General features: G+C 52.4%; 7 protein-coding genes across 7 annotated transcripts; 4 read left to right on the top strand and 3 right to left on the bottom strand.

Annotated features, from left to right (window-relative positions):
- Positions 1-1,499: 1,499 nt before the first annotated feature.
- On the top strand, positions 1,500-3,963 carry BO66DRAFT_318182 (alpha,alpha-trehalase; the record flags this gene model as incomplete). The annotated part of the gene is made up of 5 exons (XM_025643590.1): positions 1,500-1,625; positions 1,698-1,773; positions 1,842-1,963; positions 2,018-3,756; positions 3,831-3,963. 5 exons carry the CDS (start codon positions 1,500-1,502, stop codon positions 3,961-3,963), a joined length of 2,196 nt encoding a protein of 731 aa, XP_025506027.1.
- A 162-nt stretch (positions 3,964-4,125) lies between these two features.
- Positions 4,126-4,810, bottom strand: BO66DRAFT_39745 (uncharacterized protein). The gene is made up of 2 exons (XM_025648594.1): positions 4,524-4,810; positions 4,126-4,471 (listed from the first exon to the last, which is right to left on the bottom strand). Exons 1-2 carry the CDS (start codon positions 4,673-4,675, stop codon positions 4,282-4,284), a joined length of 342 nt encoding a protein of 113 aa, XP_025506026.1. The 5' UTR covers positions 4,676-4,810; the 3' UTR covers positions 4,126-4,281.
- A 285-nt stretch (positions 4,811-5,095) lies between these two features.
- BO66DRAFT_39717 (hexadecenal dehydrogenase) lies at positions 5,096-7,154 on the top strand. The gene is made up of 4 exons (XM_025648579.1): positions 5,096-5,346; positions 5,440-5,670; positions 5,773-6,572; positions 6,642-7,154. Exons 1-4 carry the CDS (start codon positions 5,201-5,203, stop codon positions 7,007-7,009), a joined length of 1,545 nt encoding a protein of 514 aa, XP_025506025.1. The 5' UTR covers positions 5,096-5,200; the 3' UTR covers positions 7,010-7,154.
- Positions 7,155-7,867: 713 nt separating this feature from the next.
- On the bottom strand, positions 7,868-10,494 carry BO66DRAFT_390319 (putative AP-3 adaptor complex subunit mu). The gene is made up of 3 exons (XM_025646976.1): positions 10,402-10,494; positions 9,930-10,349; positions 7,868-9,835 (listed from the first exon to the last, which is right to left on the bottom strand). The coding sequence occupies exons 1-3, from the start codon at positions 10,443-10,445 to the stop codon at positions 8,314-8,316; spliced, it is 1,986 nt and encodes a 661-aa protein (XP_025506024.1). The 5' UTR covers positions 10,446-10,494; the 3' UTR covers positions 7,868-8,313.
- Positions 10,495-10,584: 90 nt separating this feature from the next.
- BO66DRAFT_390318 (uncharacterized protein) lies at positions 10,585-11,236 on the top strand. The gene is made up of 2 exons (XM_025646975.1): positions 10,585-10,827; positions 10,901-11,236. Exons 1-2 carry the CDS (start codon positions 10,719-10,721, stop codon positions 11,080-11,082), a joined length of 291 nt encoding a protein of 96 aa, XP_025506023.1. The 5' UTR covers positions 10,585-10,718; the 3' UTR covers positions 11,083-11,236.
- A 197-nt stretch (positions 11,237-11,433) lies between these two features.
- Positions 11,434-12,590, bottom strand: BO66DRAFT_390317 (uncharacterized protein). Its single transcript, XM_025646974.1, has one exon. The coding sequence runs from the start codon at positions 12,308-12,310 to the stop codon at positions 11,522-11,524; it is 789 nt and encodes a 262-aa protein (XP_025506022.1). The 5' UTR covers positions 12,311-12,590; the 3' UTR covers positions 11,434-11,521.
- Positions 12,591-12,774: 184 nt separating this feature from the next.
- BO66DRAFT_345735 (putative SNF2 family helicase/ATPase) lies at positions 12,775-16,997 on the top strand. The gene is made up of 5 exons (XM_025644560.1): positions 12,775-13,255; positions 13,357-13,374; positions 13,438-13,581; positions 13,640-16,609; positions 16,668-16,997. The coding sequence occupies exons 1-5, from the start codon at positions 13,136-13,138 to the stop codon at positions 16,779-16,781; spliced, it is 3,366 nt and encodes a 1,121-aa protein (XP_025506021.1). The 5' UTR covers positions 12,775-13,135; the 3' UTR covers positions 16,782-16,997.
- Positions 16,998-17,012: the final 15 nt, after the last annotated feature.

Genomic DNA, 17,012 nt, shown 5'->3' with positions numbered 1-17,012 from the left:
GGACCGAAGCCCTGCCATGGCATTCAATGATCCTTAACAATTGTCGCTGCATCGTGCATGGCTTTCGGAATTGCGTTAGGTATTCATCAAGGGCTGCCAGCCACTTGCTTAACAACAATGTTTGAGCTACCCAACGACGCTCCCCCCGCAGTTCGAGGACAGCAGGACTCAACCTCCGTGTGTAACAAAACGGAGTGATGATGATTCGACCGTGCTACCAAACCATGGATTGTCTTAGCATCTCGATCATGTCGATCTTACTTCCCCCGTGATCAATTCGATTGAGAAACGCTAAATCCAATGCTAAGTCGGATCTGGTACGACCGCAGCAATGTGCATGGACCAAATCGATAAAACAAATACAGTGCATGATGCAGGAGGAGGGAAAAAGACAAGATAACAAGCAAGCATCGTACCCAAACGGTGGAATTGGTCTTCAACCTTGATTCAATTACTTCTTTTGGGCTTCCTTGCTTCTCTGTGGCTCTGTCATGTGCTCTTTTATGGCTCTCTTTTTGTGTACAGGTGGTGGGTGAAACGCGTCCACCTCACCTTACTGTACTGTGCCTCGATTATCAGAGACACACTTGTGGTTCCCCGCCGCCGATTGCTCTCTTATCGCACCGCTATCCAACGCCACGTCAAGGACGCAGAGAGAAAGCGTGAGCAGGCACAGCGTCCAGATAGTAACTGAACCATTTCAATCTCGAGGCTTCGGGAGATTTCGCACCGGTCGGTACAGAGCTGGCTTATCATCATTGGAACCGAAGTCAGCGGGCAAAATACCAACAAGAAATGGCTATTGAGTGGAGCAGGCGACATCATCGGTTCGTGGCGTCATAGTCTCCAAGGGAACCTCATTCTCGCCTTTTCACACATCGCCCGTCACACTTCTTTCTTGGGACATCTCATTGAACCCTGTTGTTTAAAAAAGAAGATACGAATTCAGACCAGCCCGAGAAAGTCTTTTCTACCCCTCCCCCTTTTTTCGACTTTTATTTTTCACAACAACATTCTGTTTGAGCTTTGTTGTTCGAGCGCACACCGCTCCTTTTTTCCCCCACGCGATAACCCTCAATTACTCTGAAAGAACCCACCCCCGAGTGTGACGTACCCCGAGATTCCGCGGACGCCAAAACTTCGACTCGTGGCCAAAAATATTATTCCTCTTCTCCCGGGGACATCCTCTTTGTTTAGCTGCACTTCAGCAGACCCTGGAAGTACATCTACCTTTGGCCCTGCTTCTACTTTCCACTTATAGGAATCATTCCTTGTGATCGTGATCCCAGCTGGTATCTTTCAATACGAACCAGCTGTCGTTCCCAGCGCCACGAACGAGCCTAGCGTTCTCAATTATTGGCATCCTTGTGCTACCCCCTTTAGCCGGCAAACCAACAACAACCCCTGCTCCGATCCTCTTTTGCCCTAGTATTTTCTTTCGCCTCACCTGTCACTGAGCAACTTTTTCTCCCCTCCATCTTACATCCCCCCCTTCGATGATGAGCTCTTCAAGCGCCCAACACCGCCGGAACCAGTCGCTTGACCCTTTTTCAGATCCTGACGTCTACTACGGAGGCGACGATGGCAAAGCGCGCATCAGGGATCGCAAACGAGCATTCTCATCGGTATGTACAACGGACTGAGTCAGATAAGCCCACAACAAGCGTGGCTGACCATTTCTCGATTTTCAACCACAGACTTTGAAGTCCTTCAACCGGGAAGACATTCAAGAGTTCCTGGGAGGCGGTTTTCCAGCGAGGAGAGCCAGTCACGGTACGTTCGAGAAAGAAGCATTTCTTGGCTGCACCAAGGTACCTTTGACTGACGCATCCTTGCCACAGATGAGACCCCGTCAAACGACCGCAAATTCCTTATCGATGTCGACAAAACACTGCACGATCTCCTGAAACGGGAAGACACGGATCAGAACATGCAGATCACCATCGAAGATGTCGGCCCAAAGGTAGGAGCGGATTCGTTGTGGGCTACGTTCGAATGAAAGCTGACATGGACGAAGGTCTTCTCCGTAGGAACAGCTGCATCATCGGGATACAACAGATTCGACTTGCGAGGCACCTACATGCTATCCAATCTTCTCCAGGAACTCACAATCGCCAAGGACTACGGTCGGAAGACTATCGTTCTGGACGAGGCTCGTCTGAGCGAGAACCCGGTCTCCCGCCTTTCCCGCCTTATCAAGAACTCATTCTGGACCGCCTTGACTCGGCGAATTGACGGCTCGAACATCGCCGAAGCGGGTAGGGACCCCAAGGATTGGACCGATGACCCTAGGCCTCGGATCTACATTCCTGTGGGGGCTCCTGAGCAGTATGAGTACTACAAGAAGATCGCAGAAGATTACCCCGAGCTTCGCCTGGATGTCCAGATGTTGGACGCCAACATCACACCCGATTACGTGAAGGACCTCAACAGCAAACCTGGAATGCTGGCCTTGGCGATGGACAAGACGGTTGACGAGGCTACCCAGAAGACCGAATACACCGGAGTTCCGTTCGTAGTGCCGGGAGGAAGATTCAACGAACTGTACGGCTGGGATAGTTACATGATCTCGCTCGGTTTACTGGTCAGCGACAGAGTTGACTTGGCCAAGGCCATGGTGATCAACTTCTGTTTTTGCATCAAGCACTACGCCAAGATTCTGAATGCTAACCGCTCCTACTACTTGATGCGCTCTCAGCCGCCATTCTTGACTGATATGGCACTGCGTGTGTACGAGCGGATCAAGCTGGAGCCCGACGCTATGGACTTCCTTCGAAATGCGACTCTTGCTGCCATCAAGGAGTATTACAGCGTCTGGACTGCGGAGCCGCGGTTTGACCCGGTGTCGGGTCTTTCGAGGTATCGTCCTCAAGGCAGTGGTGTCCCTCCGGAGACGGAGCCGACTCACTTCTATCATATCCTTACTCCGTATGCTGAAAAGCACGGGATGTCTTTCGACGAGTTTGTCCAGGCCTACAACGAGCGCAAAGTCCTGGAGCCCGAGCTTGACGAGTATTTCTTGCATGACCGAGCCGTGCGGGAGTCTGGACATGATACCAGCTACCGTTTGGAGAAGGTCTGCGCTAACCTAGCCACGGTTGATCTTAACTCGCTCTTGTACAAGTATGAAGTGGATATTGCGCGGGTAATTCGCACCTACTTCAAAGATAAGCTGGAGATCCCTCCTGAGTTCCGGACGGAGGCCACCAAGGACATCGCCTTTGAATCCTCGTCTGTGTGGGACCGTCGCGCCCGACGCAGAAAGATGCGCATGGACACCTATCTTTGGGACGAGGAGAAAGGCATGTACTTCGATTATGACACTGCCAAGCAAGAACGAACGAACTACGAGAGTGCCACCACCTACTGGGCGATGTGGGCCGGTCTCGCGACGCCGCAGCAAGCGTCTCAAATGGTCAAGGCTCTCCACCGATTCGAAGCGTATGGTGGCCTGGTGTCAGGAACCGAGGAGTCGCGGGGCGTCGTCGGTTTGGATCGTCCCAACCGGCAGTGGGACTACCCCTATGGCTGGGCGCCTCAGCAGATGCTTGCTTGGACCGGACTGATCCGGTACGGTTACCAAGATGAAGCCGAACGGCTGACCTACAAGTGGCTGTATATGATCACCAAGGCCTTTGTGGATTTCAACGGGGTGGTGGTCGAGAAATACGATGTCACTCGACCCATTGACCCACATCGGGTGGATGCCGAGTACGGCAACCAAGGCGTGGATTTCAAGGGGGCTCCCCGTGAAGGGTAAGAATTCCCGAGTTGCATGGCACGAAGCTATTTTTCCCCTTGCGCGCCGGTCACTAACTTATTTGCATTAGCTTTGGTTGGGTGAATGCCAGCTACGTTTACGGATTGGAGATCCTCAACGCCCATCAACGACGTGCTCTTGGAGCCATCACCCCCTACGAGACGTACAACAAGGCTGTCAGCGTGCAAGATGAAATCTTGTAAGCGCATTCACTTGACATGTCTTGGGTGATTTGTCACTGCCTCGTTACGAGATTTTGAAATTCTTTTATATTTCCCGACGATTTTGGGGTCGAACTTTGGAAACGTCCTTTCGTTCTGCGGTCTCGGCTTTTTGGACCTTGAAGACTTTTTAGATGGAATTGAAAAGCGGTGGGGATAGAGTATAATTGGTTTGCTATAGTTCTTTAAATAGTTGTTGTTTCTTGGGTTGTTGTGCGGTCATGGGACGCAGCAGAAGGGAGCTTGCTCAGATTTGGTGGAGGACCTTGAGGGTTTGCTTGGTGCTCTTTTCTTGCTTGTTTAAATGTCGGAGTTGATAGCCAGTCGTACTGAGTACGATGATGAGTGATGAGTTGAATTCAAGCCAGCGTTTTTCTGTTTAATGTCTGTGAGCGATGAAAGGGGCGGAGGGAGTATTAAGTGGGCCATAGCTGTGGTTGTCAGGTCCGTGCAACAGAGAGTAGGGCTTCTGTTTTTTCCCTTTAAAGTTCTGACTTTCGTATCAGTGTATCACTTCATTTCCGGACGTGTCTTTTTATAACTTCTCTAACAGTCCATGCAGGAACCAGGCCGATGCAACCCGCCAATGGCCATTGCTGAAGCTGTGCAGGAAAGAAATCAGGAGGGGATGAAGCGTGGTCTCAGTCAGTGCACTGTGAACACTGAAAAGCAGGCTAAACATTAGCCTAAACATTAGTGTAGTTAGACTGTGGTAGACTGTTACTTTGTTCGACTTTTGGCCGAAGCTAAGCAGTTGACAGAATCCACCGAGGTGTTCATTTCACAAGTGAACATGATTAGAGACGGGCTGCCGACCAGCCGCGGTCCGTTCAGAAGCGGGGGAGTGGATGGAGAGGAAGGAAAGAGAGGAGGAGCCTGAGGGAAAATGCCCCGAACCCGGCTTAGTTTTGTGCCCGCATGTGCTTTCATCAACACGACTCCATCCATCCTTTCCTGTTCTATGGATCTGGTGAGTCCCGGGCTCTCTTGTCGGCGCAATTCCTCCATCCGGTCTCTTCCATGGTCTGCCACACCATGACGATCATTTTCACTCCTCCTACTCGTAATTTAAGCCCGGGATGATCGCCCCCCTACTTCTATTTCTACTTGGTTCACCTCCGCCGGCCTTTTCTACCCCTCCGTCCCCTCCATCCCTCTCCCCGTCCCTCCTCTCCTCCTCCCAAGCTTTCCCTGATTTAGCTATTCAACAATCGCAACAATGGGCGCAATAGAGATCCCTCCTTTCGAGAATACTCCGATCGAGGAGATTCAGTCCCGTGTCTCGACGGTGCGCCAGACTTTCAATGCACACAAGACCCGCGATGTGGAGTACCGGCTGGTCCAACTCCGCAAGCTATACTGGGCGTGAGTTTTATTCCCTTCATTTTCCCCGGAGCAGAAGCAAAAGAGGTATGGACTATGGAAGCCGTAATGCTAATCCTTGCCCGTTGGCAATAGTGTGAAAGATCATCTGGAGGAAATGCGCGAGGCGCTCCGACGGGACCTCAACCGACCGGATTTCGAGACCGAGCTCGGCGACACCAACTGGGTCCTGAACGACATCGTTTTCGTGTGTCGCAACCTGCAGAAATGGGTCAAGGATCAGAAGGCGGAGAATATCGATATCACTTTCAAATTCGTGAGCCCGAAGATTCGGAAGGATCCTTTGGGCTGTGTTTTGGTTATTGGGTATGTGGGCCTGCCTTGCCTAGCCTTGCCTGCTGCCGCTCACTATCTTGGTCTGCCGGGGGAGAGGAAGTTCGGAATAAGCTAATTGTGGATGGATTATAGTCCGTTCAACTACCCGTTCCAGTTGACTCTGGGTCCGGTGATTGGTGCTATCGCCGCCGGTTGCACTGTGGTGGTCAAGCCTAGTGAAAAGTCCTCCCACAGCGCATCGGTGATCCAGCGGATCATCGAGGCGGCGCTCGATCCAGAGGCTTACACGGTGGTGCAGGGAGGAGTCCCGGAGACTCAGGCGCTCCTTGCGGAGCGGTGGGATAAGATCTTCTTCACCGGGAGTGCGAATGTTGGCCGAATCATCTGCAAGGCAGCTGCGCCCCATATGACCCCCGTCGTGCTGGAGCTGGGCGGTCGCAACCCCGCGATCATTTCTAAGAATGCTGATCCCAAGCTGGTGGCGCGTCGCATGCTGTGGGGAAAGGTCACAAATGCCGGACAGATCTGTACGTCGCAGAATTATATGCTGGTGGAGAGACCCATCCTGCCCGCGGTGGTGGATGAGTTTAAGAAGGCGTACAGCGAGTTCTTTCCGCAGGGAGCCAAGACCTCCCCCGACCTCAGTCGCATCATCGATGATGCTTCGTTCCAGCGAATCAAGAGGATGATCGATAACACCAAGGGCAAGATCCTTCTTGGAGGAACGATGGATGAGAAGGAGCGCTTCATCGAGCCCACGCTCATCCAGATCGACTCGGTCGATGACTCCCTGGTCGCCGAGGAGAGCTTCGGTCCCCTGTTGACCATTCTCCCCGTCGATAGCATCGACGAGGCGATCGAGATCGCCAACGGCGTGCAGTCTACGCCTTTGGCTCTCTACCCATTCGGCACCAAGGCCGAAGCCGAGAAGAGTATGTGATCTTCTTCCTTTCTCTCCCGGGGATTACCCAGTCACACAAGTTAACCTCTCTTTCGGATAGTTCTCTCCCAGACCCGCTCCGGAGGTGTCTCCATCAACGACGCCGCGCTGCACATCCCCACTCTCGAATTCGGCGGTGTGGGCGAGAGTGGCAGCGGCTCCTACCGTGGCAAGGCCAGCTTCGACGTCTTCGTACACCGCCGCACCATCACCACCAGCCCGGGCTGGATCGAATCCGCGCTGGCCGTCCGCTACCCACCCTTCGGCAAGAAGCAGGAATTCTTCATCAAGGCTGGTAGCCTGACGCCGGACTTTGATCGCAACGGACAGAAGCTCCGACTCGGCTGGCTCCGCTATTTCTTCACTCTCGGCGGTGGATCTGTCAAGTCCGGCGTTACTCGTGCCACCATTGTCGCTGCGGGTGAGTGATATTCTCCTTACTACTCTTTCCCACTTGTTAGTGTTATCATTTTGGATTTGTTGCCCCATGCACACCATCCCGGTTCGCACGCAGTCTTCTTACTGTCCGCATCTCCATCGGCAGAATAAGGGTCGACTCGTAAACTCCCGAGTTTGCATCGGAATCGAACCGATACTATCGGCCTGCGTACATTGACCTGACATGTTCGATCCTAACCCTCTCGCCCTGGTGGTTTTCCGCATGCCCTCTTTAACCGGTGTCACATGATCTAATGCCTGCCTTAACCCCCTCTGACATCTATTGTTTAATCTTTAATCCTTTATCCACAACTCTGGACACTTTTGAACCACAAAAAGACACAGAAAATCCACCAAACCATATATACTTACCATATACTATCTCTAGTGGCATACCTCGCACTCCAGCTCCTCGACCGCCGAGGTTCCAAGCTGTGAATAAATCCCTCCGATGATTGCCAAAGTAACAATCAGATGTTTGATTTACTGAATAAGTCTTGGTTCGGTGCATTGATTTCTCGGATGACTCTTTTCTGGTATTCGAATTTCTTTGGATTTTCAATCTGGCGCGTTTGTGCTTTGGTATGTGCTTTTAAAGGGTGGGAGGGTTGGGTCCTATGTTTATGATTATGTATACTATAATTTGTACCCGACGGCATTTTGGGGGGCTGGGGGCTGTGTTCTTTAAGTCGGTGGTGGGGGTCACCTACCTCTGTAGCTAGCAGGCTAGCTAGCCGGTGAGACAAATTTGAAGTACGATCATGATTATTCCCGGCGTCTTGTTCAGAATGTAGGCGTCTACTTTATGGATCGTTTTCTTATGAGTCACGCATCTACTGAAGAATAAGGGCTAAATTTCGGCTTTTTGGTTCCAGTGGACTTGAAGGTCTATTTATCATCATTGCATGCATGTCACGTCACATCTCCCTTCTCGTGTCAAGATAGTTAGTAGTGGTGGTCGTCAAGAGAAGCAAAAACCCGTAGAGTTGCACAAATAATACCTAGGTTTTGAGGCAGATGGTCTATGAGCCAGAAATTGGAAAGAGATGTCGGGAAAGACTTGAGATGTAACAGGGTTAAGCAAAAAGAAAATTGTGAGGGGATAGATGAGCCACCCGACCATATACAGTAACGTGGTTGTCACAGGCTAGATATGTTTTGAGATATAGATAAGGTTATGTTGGGAGATGTCTGGAAGGTGCGTGATGTGTGATGTGCACCCACAGTGAGAGGAGGGAGGGAGGGGGATGACGTCTGGCTCCGGGTTTTCACTAAACCCCGAAGCCTGAGACCCGCTAACACCTCCTCTCCACGCCCTTTTGGCTCACGCAGAGGTACTTCACCCCCTTGTATGGTTTGACGCCTTCGCCGAGCCCGCGGCTTTTCCGCGGGTCGATGTTGAGACTGTCGACTTTGAGACCGGAGGGGAGCCAGCCGCGCACGGAGAAGGAGACCGAGGCGGAGGTGGGCATGAGGATGGCATTGAGTTGGGTTTTGGTCTTGCGGGGGGCGGTGTGGAATATGTTGGCTGGCTGGCGGTCTTTGGAGGGTTTGGGAGAGGAGTTGTGGCGGGGCTTTTCTGGACGGACGTTGTGGGGTTCGGGTTCGGGTTCGGCGCCCGTTTCTGGGGTTGTATGTTGTGTTTCGCCTTCGGCTTCGGGGAGGAGTGTTGATGGTAGTGAGGGAGCTGGAAGGGCTGGAGTTGACGGCTGGGAGGGGTCGGAGGGGGGGTAGGGTTGGGGTTGTTCGGCATCCAGGAGGTTGTTGGGGTCGGCGGCAGGAGAAGCCGATGCTTCGGCGTCTGCTGCAGCCGCCGCGGCTGCGCGAGAGGATTTCTTGACGACCTTCTTCTTCTTCTTTTTCTTGGTCTTCCGTTTTGTGGTGCCCGTTTGCGGGTCCTGGTATGCCGTGGTTGGGTCATAGTAGCCTTGGAGAAGGTTGGCGTCCGCATCTTCCAGCTCGTCTTCGGCATCGTCCTCATCGTAATGACCAACCACGCTACACCGCAGGGTTGCGGTGCCGGAAACCGTACCGGCGTCTTTGGTCGGGACTCGCCATTCGAGCACCTCGCTCCCCGGAGAGTACAAGGCCTCTCCGCGGCTGGCTTGCATCTCTGTGATATTCCGGACCGACTTGGGAATGGGGACTGTAACGACGACCTCTTCCAAGGCAGGCGCCGTGGAGTTCCCGCCACCTCCCAGGAACGAAGGGGTCGATGACCCCGACCCACTGCGCCCAACTCCGGGCCGGTTGGCGGATGTGTAGCCCGGAAAGTTGGTGTTCAGGATCAGGCGCACTTCGAACTCGGCGCCTGTTGGACCGAGAGACTTGCGAACATCCACGATAGCCGGCAGGAAAAGCTTCTCCATGTGGGTGGGAGGTTGGTCGAGGTTGGGGTCAAGCGGTAGGAGATCTACCTCATACCCGGCGAGAATGAAACGTCCGTCGGGTGGAACAAAACTGAGCTCCCCCGGCCGTTCCCGCCATCGCGCTAATCGCACACAGGGGTGGAAAACAGGAAGCTCCAGCTTCTGCCCCAAGGCTTTCTGGCCGCCGGGCGCCGTTAGGGAGAGAAGGAGATCTGGGACACCGGAGACCTTCGCAGTAAAGGCGATGGTGCCGGAGGCCAAAGCTGATAGCAAACGACCGGACGGGGCGATAGTGACCGACAAGGACTCGATTATGTCAACATATATCTCGTTCGAGGTATGACGAACACCGGATTTCCGCCAAGGTATCGCGGGACCTTGTGCTGCGGCGGCGGACGACAAAGATTGTTTCAATGCGTTGGGCTGGCCGAGGATTGGCGTGGATGAACTGTTTTGACAGGACCACAGAAGTTAGTATACTTGACTCAGAGCTGCTCCGTATGCGTAAGTGGCGGGGTCATCGACAAGGTATAGTTACTCACCCAGCCAACCCAACCCCGCCCAAGAGTTTCCCCATCCATCCTGGCATTTCCACCACCTCCTGCAACATATTGGGCTCGGTGTTGCACACGATGCCGCCATCGCACATCTCGTAAAGTAGCTGTGCGACCACATCGTAGTTGGCCTGTAGCTTGGTTGAGAGCAATGGCGCCCCAACAAACTCCTCGAGGACATCGACGACTCGATGTAGAAACTCTAGCACCAGCAGCGATTCCGAGTCAACCTCGGAGACTGCGAGGAAGGTGAGATTCGACTGGACGATGGAGAAGACGGTCACCGGTGGAATCGCACCGGGCAGGTACAGCACTGAGGGGCGAGGGGCCGCATGGGCGAGAAAGAGAGAGCGAATTACTGGTGCGGAGGGCGGACGGGAGCGGTAGACCTGTTCGACGATCGGATTGCTGGAGGACAGACGTCAGTAGATGGGGGGAGAAGAAGTGGAGAGAAACAGACGTGTACTCATCGTAAATATAAAGCGCATCGACTTGGCCGCTCATGATGGCGACCTAACTCGACGGGGCTGAGTAATGGGAGTGTGCGGTCATGGTCCGTCCGGGCGTGAAGGTCGGGGAAGGGAAATGAGGCCATCCGCCTCCAAATCGCCCGCGTTCTGCCGTCCACCTCCGCCTTATCCATCGGATGAATCCGATTGATAAGTTACCCGTCTCGGTCTCGGGGATTTCCATGCTCGATGGATTGAGCTTGTATACAGCAGTTCCAAGTTATCTTTCTTTCGGACTTCATACTTCCCCTCCCCGCCCTCGCTCAACATGTCTTCCTCCTCGAATGAGACTGAGCGCTGGGATGTTCAGCCCAAGGATGCAAAGCGCATGCTCGCCGAAGAATCCTACGATGACTGTCTATCCTGCCGCATTACAGGTTGGTTTTAGTTTTCTCTCCGTCTGCCCCAACTCGCTTGAAAGCCCCGGTGGTTAAGCCTCAAGGAACACAGGATCTGCCGCATTTATCGGCCTCGGTGTCTACAGCTACTGGACGGGCATGAGCAACCTGAGGAAGCAAGAGAAGACAATTATGCAAAGCGCCACCAAGTACAAGATGGGATCTCGACGTCTCGGCATTGCGACTATTTCCGCAACCCTGGTCGGCATGGGCATCTGGAGGGCCTTCAACTAATACTCAAATTTGAAGTTTGTTTGTGATTTATATTCCACTCAGGGCGTTGTGTATATTAGCTCGAACGATCGAAACTACTCCATGATTGAGAAGGGTCACTTGGGAATGAGTGCATGAAATGTTTATACGATTAGCATTGACACGAGCTGCCTCGCCGGGTATCGCCAAAGCCTGTTAACCTCTATAGATTGGATGATTATGAATCAAAAAGGAAGAGAAATGAAAGGTGGATAAAAGTGGATGTGAAGAAAGGAAACACAGTGGAGGATAGGATGAGCGTGAAAACGGAAAGAAAGATAAATGACCGTGGCCTGAAGACCGCATGCAATACTCCCACAAATGCACCAGGATAAACAAAAAAAAAATGGATCAATGTACTAATAACCGCTGCGTAACCATAGGAATATGAACTTCGTCTAATCGTCGATACAATATTCTTTCAGGTGAAGCGGCCTCGCTTGCCGCCGCCAAACAGGTCTCGATTCCCGAGGCCGGACAAGTCGAAAAAATCCGGTACTGCGAGCTTGCGTTTCGAGCCAAGTCCGACGGAGGACTCGCGAGTGGATGATCGAGGGTTAGGTCGTGAGAAGTTGTTATGACGGGTTTGCTGCCGGGCATTTCGAGGCAGTACTGAGACGCTGACGGGCGCGCCGTCTTGAGACAAGGGTGTTGAACTATCCGAGGCTTGCATATCCATATCTTGCTCTGGTGGGAAGGCTGGTCCGGCAGTGAAAGTAAAGATCGTAGGTCTGTCGAAGGTACTAGGTTCGGACGACGGTGGGGAGGACGGGGGTGATGAAGCCTGGGGTGGCGGGGCGCTCGGCTCGTCGACCGCTGGAGATGCTGACTTCGATGCTTGTCGTGTCGATTCGGATTCGGGCTGTGCCTTGCGAGTTGCAGCAGAAGTTGTGCCTCTGGTTTGTTTCTCAACCTCGTCGTCGTCGCTATGGGCACCGATGCCGTCGCTCCGTTCCGTGGCCCACTGTCGAACCTTCCAACCCTCTCCATCACCCAACCCGAGGTTTTCCCGATCTAAAAAGTGCAATAGGTCCTCAATTGCTTCTTGATAGCCTGCTTGCTTGGCCTGGGCTTGTTCGTAAACGGCATTCTTGTAGAGGTTGGTGACTGAGAGGGCAGCCGCCTTGAACGATTGAAGAAGCTGCTCAGGGGGCTGCGGGCGGGGTGTCGATTTCGGCAACGAAGTGTTCAAAGATCTCATCGAGTCCATAATGAAGTGGACTGCAGCAGAAGAAGTAGCGTTGCAGGAAACTTGAGACAAAGTCTTAGAGACGGCGACGTCGTCACAACCGCCACTAGGAGGGGTGACTTGAACCGTGCGTTGGCTGCCAACAGGGGAGCGGACAATTACTCGAAAGGGTCAGGAGGCGCGGGCAATATCAAGATATTCCAGAGATGTGGTTCACAAAGGGTGACAGTACAAGTAAGGACGATGTAGATAAGGGGGAAAGAAAGGGAGTGGGAGAGTGAAGTAGACACACGATGTTGACTCAAGGATGATTCGATCGGGAGAATGTTGGCGCAGCTGATCCTTCTTTGCTTCTGACCGGGTAACGTGACCCACAGCGGGGAAACTTGTTTTCCGCTCTGCTCTTCTGGGCAAGCGCCTTATCCTGAGTGTACATCCTCCTCCTCCTCCTCCCGAGTCCCGAGTTTTCCCCTCTTTTCCTCCCCTGCTGACTCACTTCTTACTCACCTTGAGCTTGCGCGTCTCCCCGGCCAATCAGCGCGTCAAGGGGCCGCGCTTCGCCGGCGAATTTCCATTCGCCATCCCGGCGCGACTGCGAGGCGGTACTTCTTTCGTCCTTTCATCATCCTCCGTCACTACAATTGTTTTTCACCCTACCTTTGTCCTCCATCTCAAAGACAAATCGTGTGACCAGGCTTGTCCTCAATCATATCACACTCAGAGGAGTGCCAATCTTCTCTCATCAGTCTTTCTCTCTCGCTCCATACTGGTCCGATTGTATACTATCAGATCGCGTTTCTCCCGATATAGTTGAACTTGCCTGCGCAAGGTGCGCTTTGGAAAGTCATGGCTCCTTCACACATTCCGACTTCCGACCCGCCGTCACAGGCAGACACCCCAATGACAGATGCAACTGCAGAGCCCATCACGTCGGTGCCAGTTGATAGACCAGACGCGCAAATGACGGTAAGCGCGCGCATTCATGCCATGAACAATACATGTTAAATCATGTCATTTATCCTCTAAGGATGCTTTCGCTAACCATCAGGGCGTTTTCGAACTTTTAGGACACTCCCGACTACACGGTACTAAAGCTCCGATGTTGATCACTGCTATCACGCATAGATGGGCTAACGGGCGCGCAATAGGATACTGATACGAACCCCAACACCACGGCGAGCAGTGTTGCAGGCGACGCACCGCCTCTGGATGGGCGCAGACGACGATCCGAAGCTTTTCACATGAGAAAAAGTATCCTGGGTAAAAAGCACGGTCGCTTGGACGAGTCAATGGTAGGTGGATATGCTACATATCCATGCGCTAGCGGCCACTCATTGTATGTTACTGTAGGAAGATGATTCCATCCGTCGTTTTCGCTACCTCCTCGGCCTCACCGATCTATTCCGTCATTTCATCGAAACGAATCCCAACCCACGAATTAAAGAGATCATGGCGGAGATCGACCGGCAAAATGAAGAGGAGGAAGCAAAAGCTAAGAAAAAGGGATCGGCTCGCTCTGGTGGTGCGAGTGCCGACAGACGTCGCAGAACAGAACAAGAAGAAGATGCCGAGCTTCTCAAAGACGAAAGGAGTGGCGGCGAAACGGGCACCGTTTTCCGGGAATCCCCGCCCTTCATCAAGGGAGAGATGCGCGACTATCAGATTGCCGGCCTGAACTGGCTTGTTTCCCTCCATGAAAACGGTATCTCTGGTATTCTGGCGGATGAGATGGGTTTGGGCAAAACGTTGCAGACCATTTCTTTCCTTGGCTACCTCCGACACGTTTGCGGAATCACTGGACCACACCTTGTCGCAGTCCCGAAATCAACACTTGACAATTGGAGGCGAGAGTTTGGAAAGTGGACTCCTGAGGTGAATGTCCTGGTATTGCAGGGTGACAAGGAAGAGCGGCATCGCTTGATCAACGAGCGCCTTCTGGATGAGAATTTCGACGTTTGTATCACCAGTTATGAAATGGTTCTGCGCGAGAAGAGTCACTTGAAGAAGTTTGCTTGGGAGTACATCATCATCGATGAGGCTCATCGTATCAAGAACGAAGAGTCTTCACTGGCACAGATCATTCGTGTCTTCCATTCAAGGAATCGTCTGTTGATCACTGGTACTCCTCTGCAGAACAACCTGCACGAACTCTGGGCTCTCTTGAACTTCTTGCTACCGGATGTCTTTGGTGATTCGGAGGCTTTTGATCAATGGTTCTCCAGTCAGGATGCTGACCAGGACACTGTGGTGCAACAACTTCACCGCGTTTTGCGGCCTTTCCTGCTGCGCCGTGTCAAGAACGACGTGGAGAAGAGCCTGCTTCCTAAGAAGGAAATTAACCTATACGTACCCATGTCAGAGATGCAAGTCAAATGGTACCAGAAAATCTTAGAGAAGGACATCGACGCGGTCAATGGTGCTGCCGGCAAGCGCGAATCGAAGACCCGTTTGCTAAATATTGTCATGCAATTGCGCAAGTGTTGCAATCATCCATACCTTTTCGAAGGCGCCGAGCCAGGTCCTCCATACACAACTGATGAGCATCTTGTGGACAATGCGGGAAAGATGGTAATCCTTGATAAGGTTCTGGCGCGCATGAAGAAGCAGGGCAGTCGCGTGCTCATTTTCTCCCAGATGAGTCGTGTTCTCGACATTCTGGAAGATTACTGCGTGTTCCGAGAGTACAAGTATTGCCGCATTGACGGTACGACCGCTCATGAGGATCGAATTGCCGCCATCGATGAGTACAACAAGCCTGACTCTGACAAGTTCATCTTCCTTCTTACAACCAGAGCAGGTGGATTGGGAATCAACCTGACGACCGCCGACATTGTGGTTCTGTACGACAGTGATTGGAATCCCCAGGCGGATCTGCAGGCCATGGATCGTGCTCATCGTATCGGTCAGACCAAGCAGGTTGTTGTATTCCGATTCATTACAGAAAATGCCATTGAGGAAAAGGTTCTAGAGCGTGCTGCGCAGAAATTGCGGTTGGATCAACTCGTTATTCAACAAGGGCGTGCCCAGCAGCAAACCAAGAATGCTGCATCGAAAGACGAGCTCCTTGGCATGATTCAGCATGGAGCTGCCAACGTTTTCACCCAGAAAGGCGCAACGGGGTCTTTGTCTACGGAGAACAAATTGTCGGAAGATGACATCGATGCTATCCTGCGCAAGGGTGAAGAGAGAACCGCGGAGCTCAACAAGAAGTACGAAAAGCTTGGAATCGATGACCTTCAGAAGTTTAGTTCGGAAAGTGCATACGAGTGGAATGGTCAAGATTTCGCCGATCGCAAGAAAGACATTGGAATTAACTGGATCAACCCAGCCAAGCGCGAGCGAAAGGAGCAGTTCTACTCTATCGACAAGTACTATCGTCAGGCTTTGGCCACCGGTGGCAGAACAGCTGATCCAAAACCGAAGGTTCCGCGCGCACCCAAGCAAATCGCCGTCCATGATTGGCAATTCTTCCCCCCGGGGCTTCAAGAGCTTCAGGAGAAGGAAACGGCGTACTTCCACAAAGAGATTGGCTATAAGGTTCCTCTATCGGACGGTCCTGATGAAGAGCTCAGTGAGCGTGAAGCCGAGCGTGATCTGGAGCAACAAGAGATAGACAACGCCGTGCCGTTGACGGAAGAGGAGCAGGCACAAAAGGCAAAGATGTCTGAAGAGGGCTTCTCTACCTGGAACCGCCGTGATTTCCAGCAGTTTGTCAATGGCTCAGCTAAATTCGGTCGCACTGATTATGCCGGCATTGCTACCGAGGTGGATAGCAAGGAGCCGGACGAAATCGAGGAGTACGCTCAAGTATTCTGGGAACGATACACCGAAATCCAAGACTATCCTAAGTATCTTCGCGTCATCGATCAAGGGGAGGAAAAGCTTCGCAAGATGAACCATCAGCGTAAGATGTTGCGCAAGAAGATGGAGATGTACCGCGTGCCCCTTCAGCAGCTCAAAATCAACTACACGGTGTCGACTACTAATAAGAAGGTCTATACGGAAGAAGAAGATCGATTCTTGCTGGTCATGCTGGACAAGTATGGGGTTGATGGCGAAGGTCTTTATGAGAAAATCCGCGACGAGATTCGCGAGTCTCCCCTCTTCCGCTTCGACTGGTTCTTTCTCAGCCGGACACCTGTTGAAATCGGGCGTCGGTGCACCACACTATTGAATACTGTCGCTAAGGAGTTCGAGACTACTGAAGATGGAAAGGCGAATGGTGAAGGTGGCAAAGGTCGCGGCCGTGATCGGGACGAAGAGGAGGTTGAGAATGAAGAAGAGGCCCCTGCAAAGAAGAAAACCAAGGGTGGTGCAGTTGTAAGTCATAACCTCTTATTGATAGCTTCTGCATAGTTCTTACTGACGCCCCTCGCAGAACAAGCAGGTGAAGGCTGTCAAGGGTGGCAGCAAAGCAAACTCAGCCTCCACGTCGCGAGCTGCTAGTGTTTCGTCCAACGCCGCCTCGAAATCGAAGAGCCGAAAGAAGTGATGTCTCTTAGCTTGTGCGCGGTCTCGGTCTCAAATGACTAAGATTTTTATGACTTTTCTGTAGACTGTTTGGGAAGTCTCGACGGTGGATGGGAATGGGATTCGTTGGTTCATCATGTTTCATATATGCTGGTTTGGGCGTTGGCAAATAGATGCCACTGTAGTCTATAATGTTACTTTTCCATACTTCCCACCTCGAGTCTGTGGCATGTAGATCAAGGCGGGGGTCAGT

This window comes from Aspergillus aculeatinus (genome assembly GCF_003184765.1).
Source record: "Aspergillus aculeatinus CBS 121060 unplaced genomic scaffold BO66scaffold_13, whole genome shotgun sequence".
Taxonomy (NCBI): domain Eukaryota; kingdom Fungi; phylum Ascomycota; class Eurotiomycetes; order Eurotiales; family Aspergillaceae; genus Aspergillus; species Aspergillus aculeatinus.
The sequence above is the reverse complement of the archived record's forward strand: the minus strand, read 5'-3'. Positions and strand labels throughout refer to the sequence as shown.

What these genes read in the sequence shown, in the direction of transcription:
- BO66DRAFT_39745 (XM_025648594.1), bottom strand. Translation starts at nt 4,675, where the DNA reads ATGTTTAGGCTAATGTTTAGCCTGCTTTTCAGTGTTCACAGTGCACTG. An exon ending in CTGCATGGACTGTTAGAGAA is followed by an intron (nt 4,472 to 4,523) that starts GTTATAAAAAGA and finishes TACGAAAGTCAG; the next exon opens with AACTTTAAAGGGAAAAAACA.
- BO66DRAFT_39717 (XM_025648579.1), top strand. Translation starts at nt 5,201, where the DNA reads ATGGGCGCAATAGAGATCCCTCCTTTCGAGAATACTCCGATCGAGGAG. An exon ending in GGCTGTGTTTTGGTTATTGG is followed by an intron (nt 5,671 to 5,772) that starts GTATGTGGGCCT and finishes GATGGATTATAG; the next exon opens with TCCGTTCAACTACCCGTTCC. An exon ending in CAAGGCCGAAGCCGAGAAGA is followed by an intron (nt 6,573 to 6,641) that starts GTATGTGATCTT and finishes TCTTTCGGATAG; the next exon opens with TTCTCTCCCAGACCCGCTCC.
- BO66DRAFT_390319 (XM_025646976.1), bottom strand. Translation starts at nt 10,445, where the DNA reads ATGAGCGGCCAAGTCGATGCGCTTTATATTTACGATGAGTACAC. An exon ending in TATATTTACGATGAGTACAC is followed by an intron (nt 10,350 to 10,401) that starts GTCTGTTTCTCT and finishes TCTGTCCTCCAG; the next exon opens with CAATCCGATCGTCGAACAGG. An exon ending in GGCGGGGTTGGGTTGGCTGG is followed by an intron (nt 9,836 to 9,929) that starts GTGAGTAACTAT and finishes CTGTCAAAACAG; the next exon opens with TTCATCCACGCCAATCCTCG.
- BO66DRAFT_390318 (XM_025646975.1), top strand. Translation starts at nt 10,719, where the DNA reads ATGTCTTCCTCCTCGAATGAGACTGAGCGCTGGGATGTTCAGCCCAAG. An exon ending in TCTATCCTGCCGCATTACAG is followed by an intron (nt 10,828 to 10,900) that starts GTTGGTTTTAGT and finishes CAAGGAACACAG; the next exon opens with GATCTGCCGCATTTATCGGC.
- BO66DRAFT_390317 (XM_025646974.1), bottom strand. Translation starts at nt 12,310, where the DNA reads ATGGACTCGATGAGATCTTTGAACACTTCGTTGCCGAAATCGACACCC.
- BO66DRAFT_345735 (XM_025644560.1), top strand. Translation starts at nt 13,136, where the DNA reads ATGGCTCCTTCACACATTCCGACTTCCGACCCGCCGTCACAGGCAGAC. An exon ending in GTCGCTTGGACGAGTCAATG is followed by an intron (nt 13,582 to 13,639) that starts GTAGGTGGATAT and finishes ATGTTACTGTAG; the next exon opens with GAAGATGATTCCATCCGTCG. An exon ending in AAACCAAGGGTGGTGCAGTT is followed by an intron (nt 16,610 to 16,667) that starts GTAAGTCATAAC and finishes CGCCCCTCGCAG; the next exon opens with AACAAGCAGGTGAAGGCTGT.